This window comes from Lampetra planeri, chromosome 3 (assembly GCF_965212315.1).
Source record: "Lampetra planeri chromosome 3, kcLamPlan1.2.h2, whole genome shotgun sequence".
Taxonomy (NCBI): Eukaryota; Metazoa; Chordata; class Hyperoartia; order Petromyzontiformes; family Petromyzontidae; genus Lampetra; species Lampetra planeri.
This window is the reverse complement of record NC_136109.1, coordinates 2,193,331-2,205,954: the sequence shown is the minus strand read 5'-3', so window position 1 is coordinate 2,205,954 and position 12,624 is coordinate 2,193,331. Positions and strand designations below refer to the sequence as shown.

The following is a 12,624-nucleotide window of genomic DNA, read 5'->3' as shown; positions in this document are numbered from 1 at the left end:
TGCATTTTAAATGCATTTGAATGTGTTATGTCGAGAATAATGTATTTAGAATCCACTAGATTATATTTTGTAGTGTGACATTTTTTATGCACTAGAATTATGTTATTCAGTCTATAAATAGTTTTTAATGAATTATAATGTAGCAATGTAGTCTACGATGTAGTTTAATGCACGGGGATGTAAGTAGTGTATAGTTTTTAAATGCTCTGAAATATCTGAAGACAAAGTACAACATATGGATCAGAGGACATATGCAAGCTAATGCCATTGATTGGTGAGAAAAGTAAGTGGACATGCAGAGAACATGTCTGCTAAAATAAATGATAGCTGATAGTCGAGATTAAAGACGTGGCAGCCAAAGGAGAGAACGCGTTGGAGAGGATGTTAACAGTGGAGATCGAGAGATGAGATCAGCTCGTATGCAGCTGGGCTAGATCGATTGTTGGGGAGGCTTTCATCCAGAAGTGGATAGATCATGACGCCTACCTAAAACCTGATTTCCACCACCATCCATCCCAGAAGAATTCCCTCATCAAAACGCTACACCATAGAGCTCAATGTATCTCCGACCATGAACACCTAACCAGTGAACTCAAACACGTACACCAAGCTCTCATGGCGAATGGATATTCTGACTATACAATCCGCAAAGCCATCACCCCAACCGTGAGGGAGGAGCCATCTGAGGATCCAATCAAAACCATCATCCTGCCATACATAGCAAGGGTAACCAAAATATTTCCAAAATCATGAACAAACACAAGATCCAGGTCCGATTTAACACAGTACATAAAATTCGTGATTTGATCCCATCTGTGAAGGACAAGATTCCTGACATGTAATATCCCGGTGTCTACAAGCTAAGCTGTGTCTACGGCAGCAGTTACATTGGGGAAACTAAGCGACATGTCTCTAACCGTGTTCGTGAGCATAAGGCAGATTTGAAACATGGTAGGACTAATACTTTTGCAGTGGCTGATCATTATTTTAATGCACCTGGCTCACACGAAATTGATTGGTACTTTGCAAGTCTACTGGCTATCAACAAAGATTAATTCATGAAGCCATCCATATATACAGACACAGACACATTTTCAACCGAGAGGAAAGGAAGGTTATAGACTCGGCAATCATTGGAAAGATGTCATCAACCACTTTGGGTCATGACTTACTTGTATTTTCTTGTCAATCAACCTCCACGTCAGCAGTATGGTTTGTAGAGCAGTGTGCAGTGCTGCTGCATTGGCAGTGTTGCTGCATTGGCATTGCTGGTGCATTGGCAGTGTTGCTGCATTGGCATTGCTGGTGCATTGGCAGTGTTGCTGCATTGGCATTGCTGGTGCATTGGCATTGCTGGTGCATTGGCATTGCTGCTGAATTGGCATTGTTGCTGCATTGGCCTTGCTGCTGCATTGGCAGTGTTGCTGCATTGGCATTGCTGGTGCATTGGCATTGCTGCTGAATTGGCATTGTTGCTGCATTGGCATTGCTGCTGCATTGGCAGTGTTGCTGCATTGGCATTGCTGGTGCATTGGCATTGTTGCTGCATTGGTATTGCTGCTGCATTGGCATTGCTGCTGCATTGGCATTGCTGCTGAACTGGCATTGCTGCTGCATTGGCATTGCTGCTACATTGGCATTGCTGCTGTATTGGCATTGCTGGTGCATTGGCATTGTTGCTGCATTGGCATTGCTGCTGCACTGGCATTGCTGCTGCATTGGCATTGCTGCTGTATTGGCATTGCTGGTGCATTGGCATTGTTGCTGCATTGGCATTGCTGCTGCACTGGCATTGCTGCTACATTGGCATTGCTGGTGCATTGGCATTGCTGCTGCACTGGCATTGCTGCTGCATTGGCATTGTTGCTGCATTGGCATTGCTGGTGCATTGGCATTGTTGCTGCATTGGCATTGCTGCTACATTGGCATTGCTGCTGTATTGACATTGCTGGTGCATTGGCATTGCTGCTGCATTGGCATTTTTGCTGCATTGGCATTGCTGCTGCATTGGCATTGCTGGTGCATTGGCATTGCTGCTACATTGGCATTGCTGCTGCATTGGCATTGCTGCTGCATTGGCAGTGCTGCTGCATGGGCATTGTTGCTGCATTGGCATTTCTGCTGCATGGGCATTGTTGCTGCATTGGCATTTCTGCTGCATGGGCATTGTTGCTGCATTGGCATTGTTGCTGCATTGGCATTGTTGCTGCATTGGCATTACTGCTACATTGGCATTGCTGCTGCATTGGCCTTGCTGCTGCATTGGCATTGTTGCTGCATTGGCATTGTTGCTACATTGGCATTGCTGCTGCATTGGCATTGCTGCTGCATTGTTGCTATATTGGCATTGTTGCTAAATTGGCATTGCTGCTGCATTGTTGCTACATTGGCATTGCTGCTGCATTGGCATTGTTGCTACATTGGCATTGTTGCTGCATTGGCATTGCTGCTGCATTGGCATTGTTGCTGCATTGGCATTGCTGCTGCATTGGCATTGTTGCTACATTGGCATTGCTGCTGCATTGGCATTGCTGCTGCATTGGCATTGTTGCTGCATTGGCATTGCTGCTGCATTGGCATTGTTGCTACATTGGCATTGTTGCTACATTGGCATTGCTGCTGCATTGGCATTGCTGCTGCATTGGCATTGCTGCCCCGCCCATGCTGCTGGTGTCGCTGACACACTTGGGCTACGCCCATCTCTAAACCTTTATAAACAGTTTGCCTTTAGAGGCTAACCCCTTTTCCTGATGACGACCGCTTGTGTTGTGATCGAAACGTCGTGATATTTGTATTCACTTTATTTTTATTGTTATTTTTTCTATCTACGTGATTTTACCCAAAGAACCAAATAATATTAATTCCTACAGTCACGAAAGTTTTAATTCAAAATTCAAGTAATAAAGTTTCCGATTTGGTTTCGGCTCAGCTGAATTTCGGATTTAACTCGATTGGGATCTGATTGGTTCATCCAATTCCCGGTAGTAACTTCCTTTCCCCAGAAACATGAATCGAGCTCATCATCTTGATATGCTGCAGTCGGTACGTGCCCAATCTCGTCAGATCTTGGAACCGAAGTGTGGTTGAGCCTGGTTAATGCTTAGATGAGCAGCCGCTGTGCATAAAAAAAATATGTTATAGACAGCTGTGGGAGCTTCATTGTCATCAGATTAAATTGCAGAAAAATGCATTTGTGTACTGTACTACACCCCATCTCTACTCTCGACCTTCAACCCACACTGATGAGCGTGATGAAGTGTAGTCACATAACTCCCACGCCATGTACGGCATGGGGAGCTGGATTAACAAAGGCCTTCACATATCTCGATACAAATCACATATATGCATTTATTAAAATGTTTCTGTTATTTTCATACAATAGAAATCTATTTTGTTTTTAGCAGTTATCTTATTAATTTGTTGGTAACATTAAAATGAACTGTGTCCTTAAATATTTTCTATCAGTTGCAAATATCTGTAAATTGGCAATTACCAGATTATAGATGTGTTTAAAGAAAGATAAACTGATAAAGATTCAACTGCCAATGTAAAAGGACAGCAGCAGGCATACAGAAATAGGCTAATAGTGTCTAGCAGGGAGCTGCTATTAGTAGAGGTGATTGCTCAAAATCTCAAATTGTGTAAAACATCTGAAAGATGTGCTAGGTTAAATCTGTAATTTCTATTTTAATGGCTTCAAAAGAAAAACAAGTTTACACAAAAAGTTGCACATGAGCCTGAAAAAATACTTTAAACAGAGGGACTAATTCTTATGTGCAACAGGAATATAAGGTTTATGTTGGGGATGATTAAGTAAAATTAACCATTCACAAGCATTTTTTTTTACGGGACAATCACTCATGTGAAAATAGTGCAGCATCATGTCACATTGATTGCATAAAGTCTCTGAAATATAAATGCTGAGAGACTCTTAAACATATTCTTAGGTTTTTTCGGTAAAGTCACGTAGGTAAAAAAATAAAATTAATGAAAGTAAAATAAAATAAAAATAAAATCACGACGTTTCGATTGCAACACAAGCAATCATCGTCAGGTATAAATGAAATAGCAACAAAAAATTCTAACCAGAAAAACTATAGACAGACATATAAGCAGACAGATATCACCAAGATACATAGAGAGAGAGTAACACCGGTACAGAGAGGGAGATCGTCTCTGTGGAGTGGCCTTAAATAGGCAGAGGGGGCGGTGGCAGAGAGATGGAGGGGTTAGATAAAAAATGTACATGTCAATGAGTGCGGAAAACGCGTAGTAAAGTAAGCAAGTTTGAACATTATGAGAGAGGGAGAAAGAACACTGTGTATTTAGTGTACTTTTTTCTGTCTACACGTTTTTTGTCTACTCTGTCTGTGTGTCTCTGTTCCTTTTGTTTTATGTTTTGTCTTTCTTTGGAATTTTCACACTTAAATTCTAACTTAGCAATCTTTGAAATACGTAATCGACCAGGCTATGCGTTAATTGTGTGTTGACCGACTCTCTGTGTTGTATTACATAACATTTCGATATTTTGCTAGGTTATTTAATTTAGTGTGTTCTTTCTCCCTCTCTCCTAATGTTCAAACTTGCTTACTTTACTACGCGTTTTCCGCACTCATTGACATGTAAATTTTTTACGCGTTTTCCGCATTCATTGACATGTTAATTTTTTATCTAACCCCTCCATCTCTCTGCCACCGCCCCCTCTGCCTATTTAAGGCCACTCCACAGAGACGATCTCCCTCTCTGTACCTGTGTAGGGGTGTTACGGAGGAGCTGTATGTGTAGGGGTGTTAGAGAGAGAGCCGTTATGCATGGCAGCTTATGGGAAACAAACACAGTGGGCGGGGCTACGTGAGTGCACGGGGGGGGGGGTGCTCTCAACGACGTCCGCACCAGGCAGCCCGGGGCCCCACCCCTCAGCGGGGGTGGAGTATAAAGGGGGATGTGTCAGAGGGCTCGGGGCAGAATGTTTAAGTAAACTCTTGAAGACCGAAGACTGCCTAGCTAGAGCCCTGGTTAAATTTCGATTTAAAGCTTTCGTGACTGCAGGGATTCATCTTGCAGTCACAAAAGCTTTAAATCGAAATTTAACCGCCTCTACGGGGAGGGTTTCCACATAACTTTGAGATCCTTCAACAAGCTCCGTGATAAGAAGGCTCAGCTAATCGAGTCTCTCACCTTTCTGAAGAGATGCCGCGACTCTAAGGTAATACCAAACGCATTTACACTAACATCTGATGCACATTCTTTTTGTTAAGGCGCTCTTCTACCACCCCCAACCCAGCTTATATGTAAGTTCCTAGCTTGAAGTGTCTCATTCTTCACCTGAGGACGGCTGCTTGCGTTGTGGCCGAAACGTCGTGAGAATTGTTTAATTTTATTATGTTTTATTTTTATTATTTTATTACTTCCCTTCTACGTGACTTTACCGAAAAAACCAAGAAGATGAATCCCTGCAGTCACGAAAGCTTTAAATCGAAAAAGAATAAGTCGTATTATTCGCGACCCCGATGGCATCGGATTCCTCCAATCTGATAAAGATTCTGATGGTGATGGGGAATTGGCGAGTGAAAACAGCCTTAATTTCAATGCCCTGGTTTCAAACTTTATCCTCATTACACAGACAGCAAAGGCAGGGGAAACTCTAAATATGGAATTGCCCACTCGGTGTGGGCAGGGTGAACTCACGTGTAAAAGCAAGGGAGAGTGTAAGTGTTGCTTTGTCCAACAGTCTCATGTTCAAAAAGGAGAGGCTGTCCTCTTATTTCTCAGGTGAATTTTTTTGGAATATATATTGTTTGAGTATATTGGATGAAAAACTTGAGCTCCTGTTCGGAGTAAGAGGCAGTGCCCAGATTTATGTGTCTGCAAGAAAAAAAAAATCTCGTTTATTTGATGTGTTTAGTTGAAAGATTTGCTGTTATTTGATGATGACAAAAAGATTGGAATAAAACCTAAACACATACTAATGATTGCAGTGAGACTCGGATTATCCTTATAAATATCTTATTCTAATAATATTGAGCACTGTATTCTCCATCATGCAGTACTCCATTGAAATGTCATCATTATACTGTACTTTCAATTATATTTCATTTTTTATTTTGGTCTTAGCTGTTGCAAGTACACATACAATGTTGCTGAGAATATATTTGGGAAAGCTTGTCATCTCACCGACTCTCCACTTAATAAGTATTTGGGTACTTTCTTCATGTATTCTTAATGTAGTTATTCCAATGAGCAAGGTCGGCTACGTACGGTGCGAAAGAAGCTCAACATACATTTTGTGAATTTATTTTATTTTTATATGTTTTATTCATGCCTGCATTGGAAGAGATTGAATGACCATCTATTCTAATGAGTCGGATGCTTTTTTCATTGTATATAAAGTCTTGGTACAATGGCAGTTGAAATGTATAAGTATTTTTACGAATCTGATTGATAGTATGTCCATGTGGTCGATTATAGAATCCTTCCTAAATCTGCTTTTTGCTATGGTTAGTTGGCCTCTATTAGTTAATTATATTGTTTCCAGTGATCTCAGTGAACAATTAAAGAGGCTAATAGGTCATGTGGTTCTTCAAGTTTGTTTTATCTCCCTTTATAAAATAAAACAATGATTAGCGCTTCATTCTGTAATTGCGGTAATTGATTTATGTATGAATAATTATGAAAAAGTCCGTTAATTGCGTGTCAGAAATGAGTCCTGTTTATTTTAAGAAGTCCAGAGTTATAACCATCTGGTTCCCGGAGCTTTCCCGTTTTTTTTTATAAAGCAGTGTCAATGATTAATGCTGGATTCTTTTTAACTACAGGTGGCTGCCCATATTAAAATTCAGAATCTTCGACACAGTATGAGCCTATTCTGCCCAACTGGCCAGGCGCAGCAGTACGTTAGTAATTTAGCCTCGTAACCTTTAAATGCACGTCAGAATCGGTGAATAGGTTTTTTTTAACGTGTTTTTAAGCATCTGTGTTTAGGTTGTGGTATCCCATCACCGACAGCTTGGACTTCCGTACAACTATGGAAATGATCACCAACAAATGTGTTATGAGTTAATTTTGGTCAAACGCACGCAGAACATAAATAACGTTTGGAAAAAGAGCAAAGGAAAATCTGCAATGCCCAGCACAGCTGGAAGAGTCAGCGATGGCCTAAACGTGTGGATTTTTCAGCAATTTAGAATAAATCTGAAAAAAAATTCATACGTCAGGAGTGCAATGCACAATATAATATGGTGTTAACCGTCATATCTTTCCTTGATTTTTATTAGTTTATCGCTGCTTATTGTGTATTTAAGTACATTAATGTATACGTGCAAGTGCACGTACACATGCATTAACAATTAATATCTTCGTGTGCAGCTCCCTGGGAAGTTCAACCGGATTCGAGTTCTATGAGCTGCAGCTGCTCGTCAAAGACTACTGCTTTGCACGTGACGACCGTGTCATTGGGCTGAGTGTCCTGCAGCTGCGCGAGATCCAAGAGAAGGGCAGCTGCACGTGCTGCTGCCCCCTGCGTAAGTCGGTCAATATGGATGAAACGGGACTCACCATTCTACGGATCCTCTCTCAGCGCACGAGCGACGAGGTTGCCAAGGAGTTTGTTCGGCTCAAATCTGATGTCCGGTCCACGGAAGAAGAGAGCTGATAATTTCCATAACTACGCTACTTTTGTCTTCCTGCCATGCCCTGCTGGTGTAAAATATTGCACAGATTGGTTTGTTTATGGACATAAATTCCATTTTCTGGATTCCACATATAATGAGGTTACTGTGTTTGTATATTAATCGTTCAGTGCCAATATATTCTTTTTTAGCATCATGTATTGTTACACTTTATTGTTATCTTAAGCATTTCAATACATATTTGTTCACACGCATGGACTGTTTAAATGGTTTGTTTGCTGTGTACTTGAAACATTTCTTGTCGTCATGTGTACAAACTTATCCTGAAAATTCCAGGAACTATCATACGATCTATTCTATCCGAGTTGTGTTTTGTCAATGCTGTCTGTAAATATGCTAGTCCAGTTACCTTCCAAAATGAAAATCACTGTGATTCAATAATGAGGAAAGATGATAAATGGAAGTTACAAATCTATTTATCACCACCAAAGTGATAAGATGTGTAAAGTGATGTAGATAGTTGCAAAAGGTTTATGTTGCACTGTCCTTGGTCAAAATTGTGCTTTCACTGGCTTGCATCAAATGTATCTGCCTTATTCTACGACCAATTACGACGTTCACACATGATACGTGCTTATCATTCTCTTTTTTCAATACGTAACATTTTTTTTAGGGAATGTATGAGCACTTTGAAAGCAGGAGACAGCATCTTAGTTAAATTGCAACCTGATTCATGCCAGGTTGTGTTACTTTTGTTGATAAAAAAAGGTCATCTGCAACAATCAATAGCAATAAATTGGTTTGACTTTCACCAAATCAATACATTACCACTTTACGTTTAATAAAACATGAAAGTATTAATGCAACACAACAATTATGGGTGCACATTTGGCTTGGACTTGAACCCAATTGGATTTTGTGGCAAAAGAAATCCATGGAACATAAAACATGTTTGATAGATTAAGAACGGTGAAAACACCATCTCCCTTGAGAGAGGCGAGGGGCAGGACAGAGCCTTGCTTCACACGTGAAGGACCGTGGTTGTGTTCTTAGCTTTGGGGAATTATTTGTCTTTTTGTGGGTAAAATACATTTTATTTCTAATTGTTAATGGGTTAATGAGTATAATTTTTTAAAGTTTTTTTATGTAAAAAACCTATATTGACCCCCGTTAGGTGGAAATCAACGTGTTATTCATGTGCAAAGCAAGACGGCTTCGTAACCAGCCAATAATACATTTGTTCTTCGTTAAAACTCGATTCTTGTGCTCGTGATGCCTGCTTTCACATTGTGCACACGAGAATTGCTTCGTTTCAATCCGATTGAAAATACCCAACGCATGTTGAGTTGATGGAGTTCATGCGACACCCTTGCAGTGGCTGGAGGTGCTGCACTGTACCACGACGTTAAACAAATTCGTTCTTGAAAATAATCGCAAACCTGACTTGTGTGCTCTCAACCCTTGTTCAGTCACGAACAACCTAATTCATGCCAGGGTCATATTACATTTTTGAGACATGATCTTGAACAATCAATAGTAGTAAATAGGATTACAATTTTGTGATATATTAAATAATTGCAGTTTGGTGTCAATCGTGTGATAGGAATAGATATTGTTCCTGGCTTGGTTACGCTGTTTTAATTTGATTAAAGTTACTGAAAAATCTTATTTGACTAAAAAATAATAATAAGATAAACAGTTTACTAAACAACGGCAGGAAAGTAGTGGCTCATACTTTTCCTTTGTTAGGCAACATTTTTGTAATGTAAATTGTGATATAATTGACGTATTATCTCAATCAACATAAACATCTCAGATTTCACTGTGAAGTATTCATAGAATCTGGATCACATTGGAACGACGCAGGGATACAGTGTAGATCAGGCCTCACGTGGTGGGTATAATGAAACTCGAATTATGGACACCTAGTAATAATTAGCATTGTACAATGTCCAATTATTTTATGACCGTTAATCGCATGAAAAACGTGGTAAAGAAACGGTTACCAGTTTGTCGCACATATTTAAAAAAGGTCTAGCAATAAACCTGATAACAGTTAACCGAGAAACGAAGGTTACTGACATGGTGTAGCCAACTGGATCGCCAGTTTGATTCAATCTCCGGGCACGGCAGCTGAAACAAGGGCCAAGTTTCTTAAATCCCCTACCACTGCACCCAATGTGGTATAAACACCATCAATCAACGGATTCTGTGTGGTGGGGTAAAGTGTTGGTAACTCCCACCTTTTCCAACGCGTGCGGTCAGCCGGGAAGAGTGGTACAAATACCCTCTAGAGCTGACTGGATTGGAGGCCTTCCTGCCACCATTGACGTGGGCAAACATTACTGGGCTGCAACGTACCACGCGGAAACTTGGACCTGCCGCTGGTGCCTCGATATGGCTGCCACGAACCAATCACAGTCACACGTGCCGTGCAATTTAAATAATCGCACATGCCAATTTAGACATTACTAAAATTCCACTGGATTAGAGTAATGATTCCTGACTTCATCAATTAATAATAGTAATGTTATTCGCAATTATAATACAAACATCACCATGATAATGTTTTCGAAGTTTTGACCCTTACGATTTAGATCCTCAACAATTAAAACTTCTGTAAATATTGTTGTGAAGATTGCTGTTTTTTAGGCACAGTAATTTAATTGTTTTTTTCCACTGATTATGTGGTTGATTATAAATTGGACTGCATATTTAGTTACATGTGAATTAATTTAAATGTTTGAAGTTAGGAGTTGTATAAACGGTCAGTGTTTTTTTTAAGTTATATGATTTTGTAAGGCTTTTAGTGATTTGAGAAAAACGTTAAAATTTTTATACGTATGATAATAACGAACAGTATTAAAGTCTACATTTCCATTCATCACATCTGTGAATCGATAAAAAAAATGTATTTGGCTAAATGCGGTTTTGTGAAAAAATTTAAACTTTAGAGGAAAAATCAAAGTCCCACTGTTTCAGAATGAGCAATGTTGCACCATTAATGTATATTGATGGTCTTGCACCAGCAGTGGAAATTGTTGTGGCAGGGTCTAGACCCCTAGAACGACCAAAGTGGTACTACTATTGAACGTGAATGGATGATATGCTGAACCGACCCCTGCAGAGATTTCAACTCAATGTATGCTATGATGAAGAACAAACATCATTTGGCTCGATATCTTCCAATTGAGCCAAGTGATCTAACCACGGCAGCTGCCACTAAAGTCGATCACTGTTTTTCAAGTGTTTAAAACAATCACCTAATTGTGTTACATTATTTTGTACATACGATAGCGAGTGAAAAGCCTATTGGTTGGGATGCTCAGTGCACAATGGTTTGATTCTGAAAGCTGTATGGTAATTGAGAGAATTACTAAAGCACATCCATCATCTGCTGTGTAGAATACAGTTAAGATCCTGTGACATTATTTGCAATAAAAGGTCACTGTGTTAGTGTAATAGCGATTATTTTACATTTCAAACCGTCTTCAAAGTATTTGATAGTGCTCATTTTTTGGCGGTCCTGACCTAATAGATGAAATTCCATATTCCTATGTTGGAGCAGTCTACTTATAACACAACCATTGCAAATAAATACCTAAAAAAAGTACTCCAGTATGCAAGTACAGACATCAAGGTTTTCTGAGAAAAAATAAAGGTCAATAGTTCCTTGCCAGGTTTCCCAAAGGAAGTTGTGTTTGTAAAATGTAGAGTATCTGAGAAATATTGGCACACATTTTCTGTTATTAGACCGCATGCAGATGTGGCTTCCAATTATGTACATTTAATTTGTAAAGCAATTTTATTATGGTTAATTGGAATGCATATACAGTACCTTCTAAGCATTTTGTATCTTTGCACGCAGCTTCTATGCATGCCATGCTGGACTGTTCGTCTAACACTCATAGTTTATTCTTGTATATGGATTTATTTAAACTGTGAGGCGATTCATTTTTTGTAACTAATGAAAATTAAGTTAATTGCACCCATCCCATGTTAACTGTTTGTGGAGCTTCAGAATTGCATTGTTACTTTATGTTGTATGTAAAAATTGTATTGTTATTAAAATATTAAATGAATGCATGTTGAATGCAAAATATGCAATGTTTTGTGGGTTTATTTTAACATTTAATGTCCCTGGAGATCTTATATCCATGACAATATCACCGAGAATGTTCCTGGTCTTTTCTAAGCAGCGTTGAGCGTAAATGGTGCCATGGATTGGCAACCACCATGCACAACCAATGTGATGGGCAGCAAAATATATTATTGTATTGTACTTCTCTGCTCCCCTTATGGATGGGAATAGATCACATGACATGAACGCATTTCAAGGAATGAAACGAGGAATGGTATGAAAAAAATTGGCCAGAATAAAAAAAAAACATAAAATAGTTTTTTGCTTCAATATATCCAACAACATTCTGGGAACAATTCAGAATATCACAAAATATTAGTATAAACATTGTAGAGCCACCATCTTGTACAATGGGAGCACGTGGAGCAGGAACCACTGACCATTTTGAGAAGTGTGACGACATTCAGTGAACTTTTAGAAAACTAAAGTGGAAAAAACTTGCAGGGGGTGGGGGGGGTTGCTGAGTTTGACCTCTTTAAATAATTAAAGGTGTTAAATCATATGAAAGCACAAAAATAATATTATACATGTATTCACCTTCAGAACTTTGACCGTCTCTTCCAATGACATTTTCAGTCAATGTGTTGGCATTTTAATGGTTAAAAGCACGTAATAGTACATATGTGTCAGTCTCTATGGCACTGATCATTCCACACTGTCTATAGCCAAATCATGATCCACTGTGATATATTCGTGAACGTTAGCATGATATATTGAGTTACCATTATGTGTAAACCCCATGTTATGTCTTTATCTACTCCGTAATGGTCCTGTTCTGCCAATACCTAGGGTTACAGGGTAGCTGGAGCCACCTTTCATCGCCTACTGCGCCACATTTGACATGCTTCAATTCAT

At 39.5% G+C, this 12,624-nt stretch overlaps 1 protein-coding gene across 1 annotated transcript in view; it reads left to right on the top strand.

Annotated features, from left to right (window-relative positions):
• LOC144736307 (protein unc-13 homolog C-like) overlaps positions 1-11,723 on the top strand; it is a 147,362-nt gene extending 135,639 nt beyond the window's left edge. The window contains exon 31 of the mRNA XM_078618958.1: positions 7,366-11,723. Within this exon, the coding sequence (XP_078475084.1) occupies positions 7,366-7,651 (286 nt within the window). The 3' untranslated portion in view covers positions 7,652-11,723. The remainder of the gene's footprint in view (positions 1-7,365) is intronic.
• The last annotated feature ends 901 nt before the right edge of the window (positions 11,724-12,624 follow it).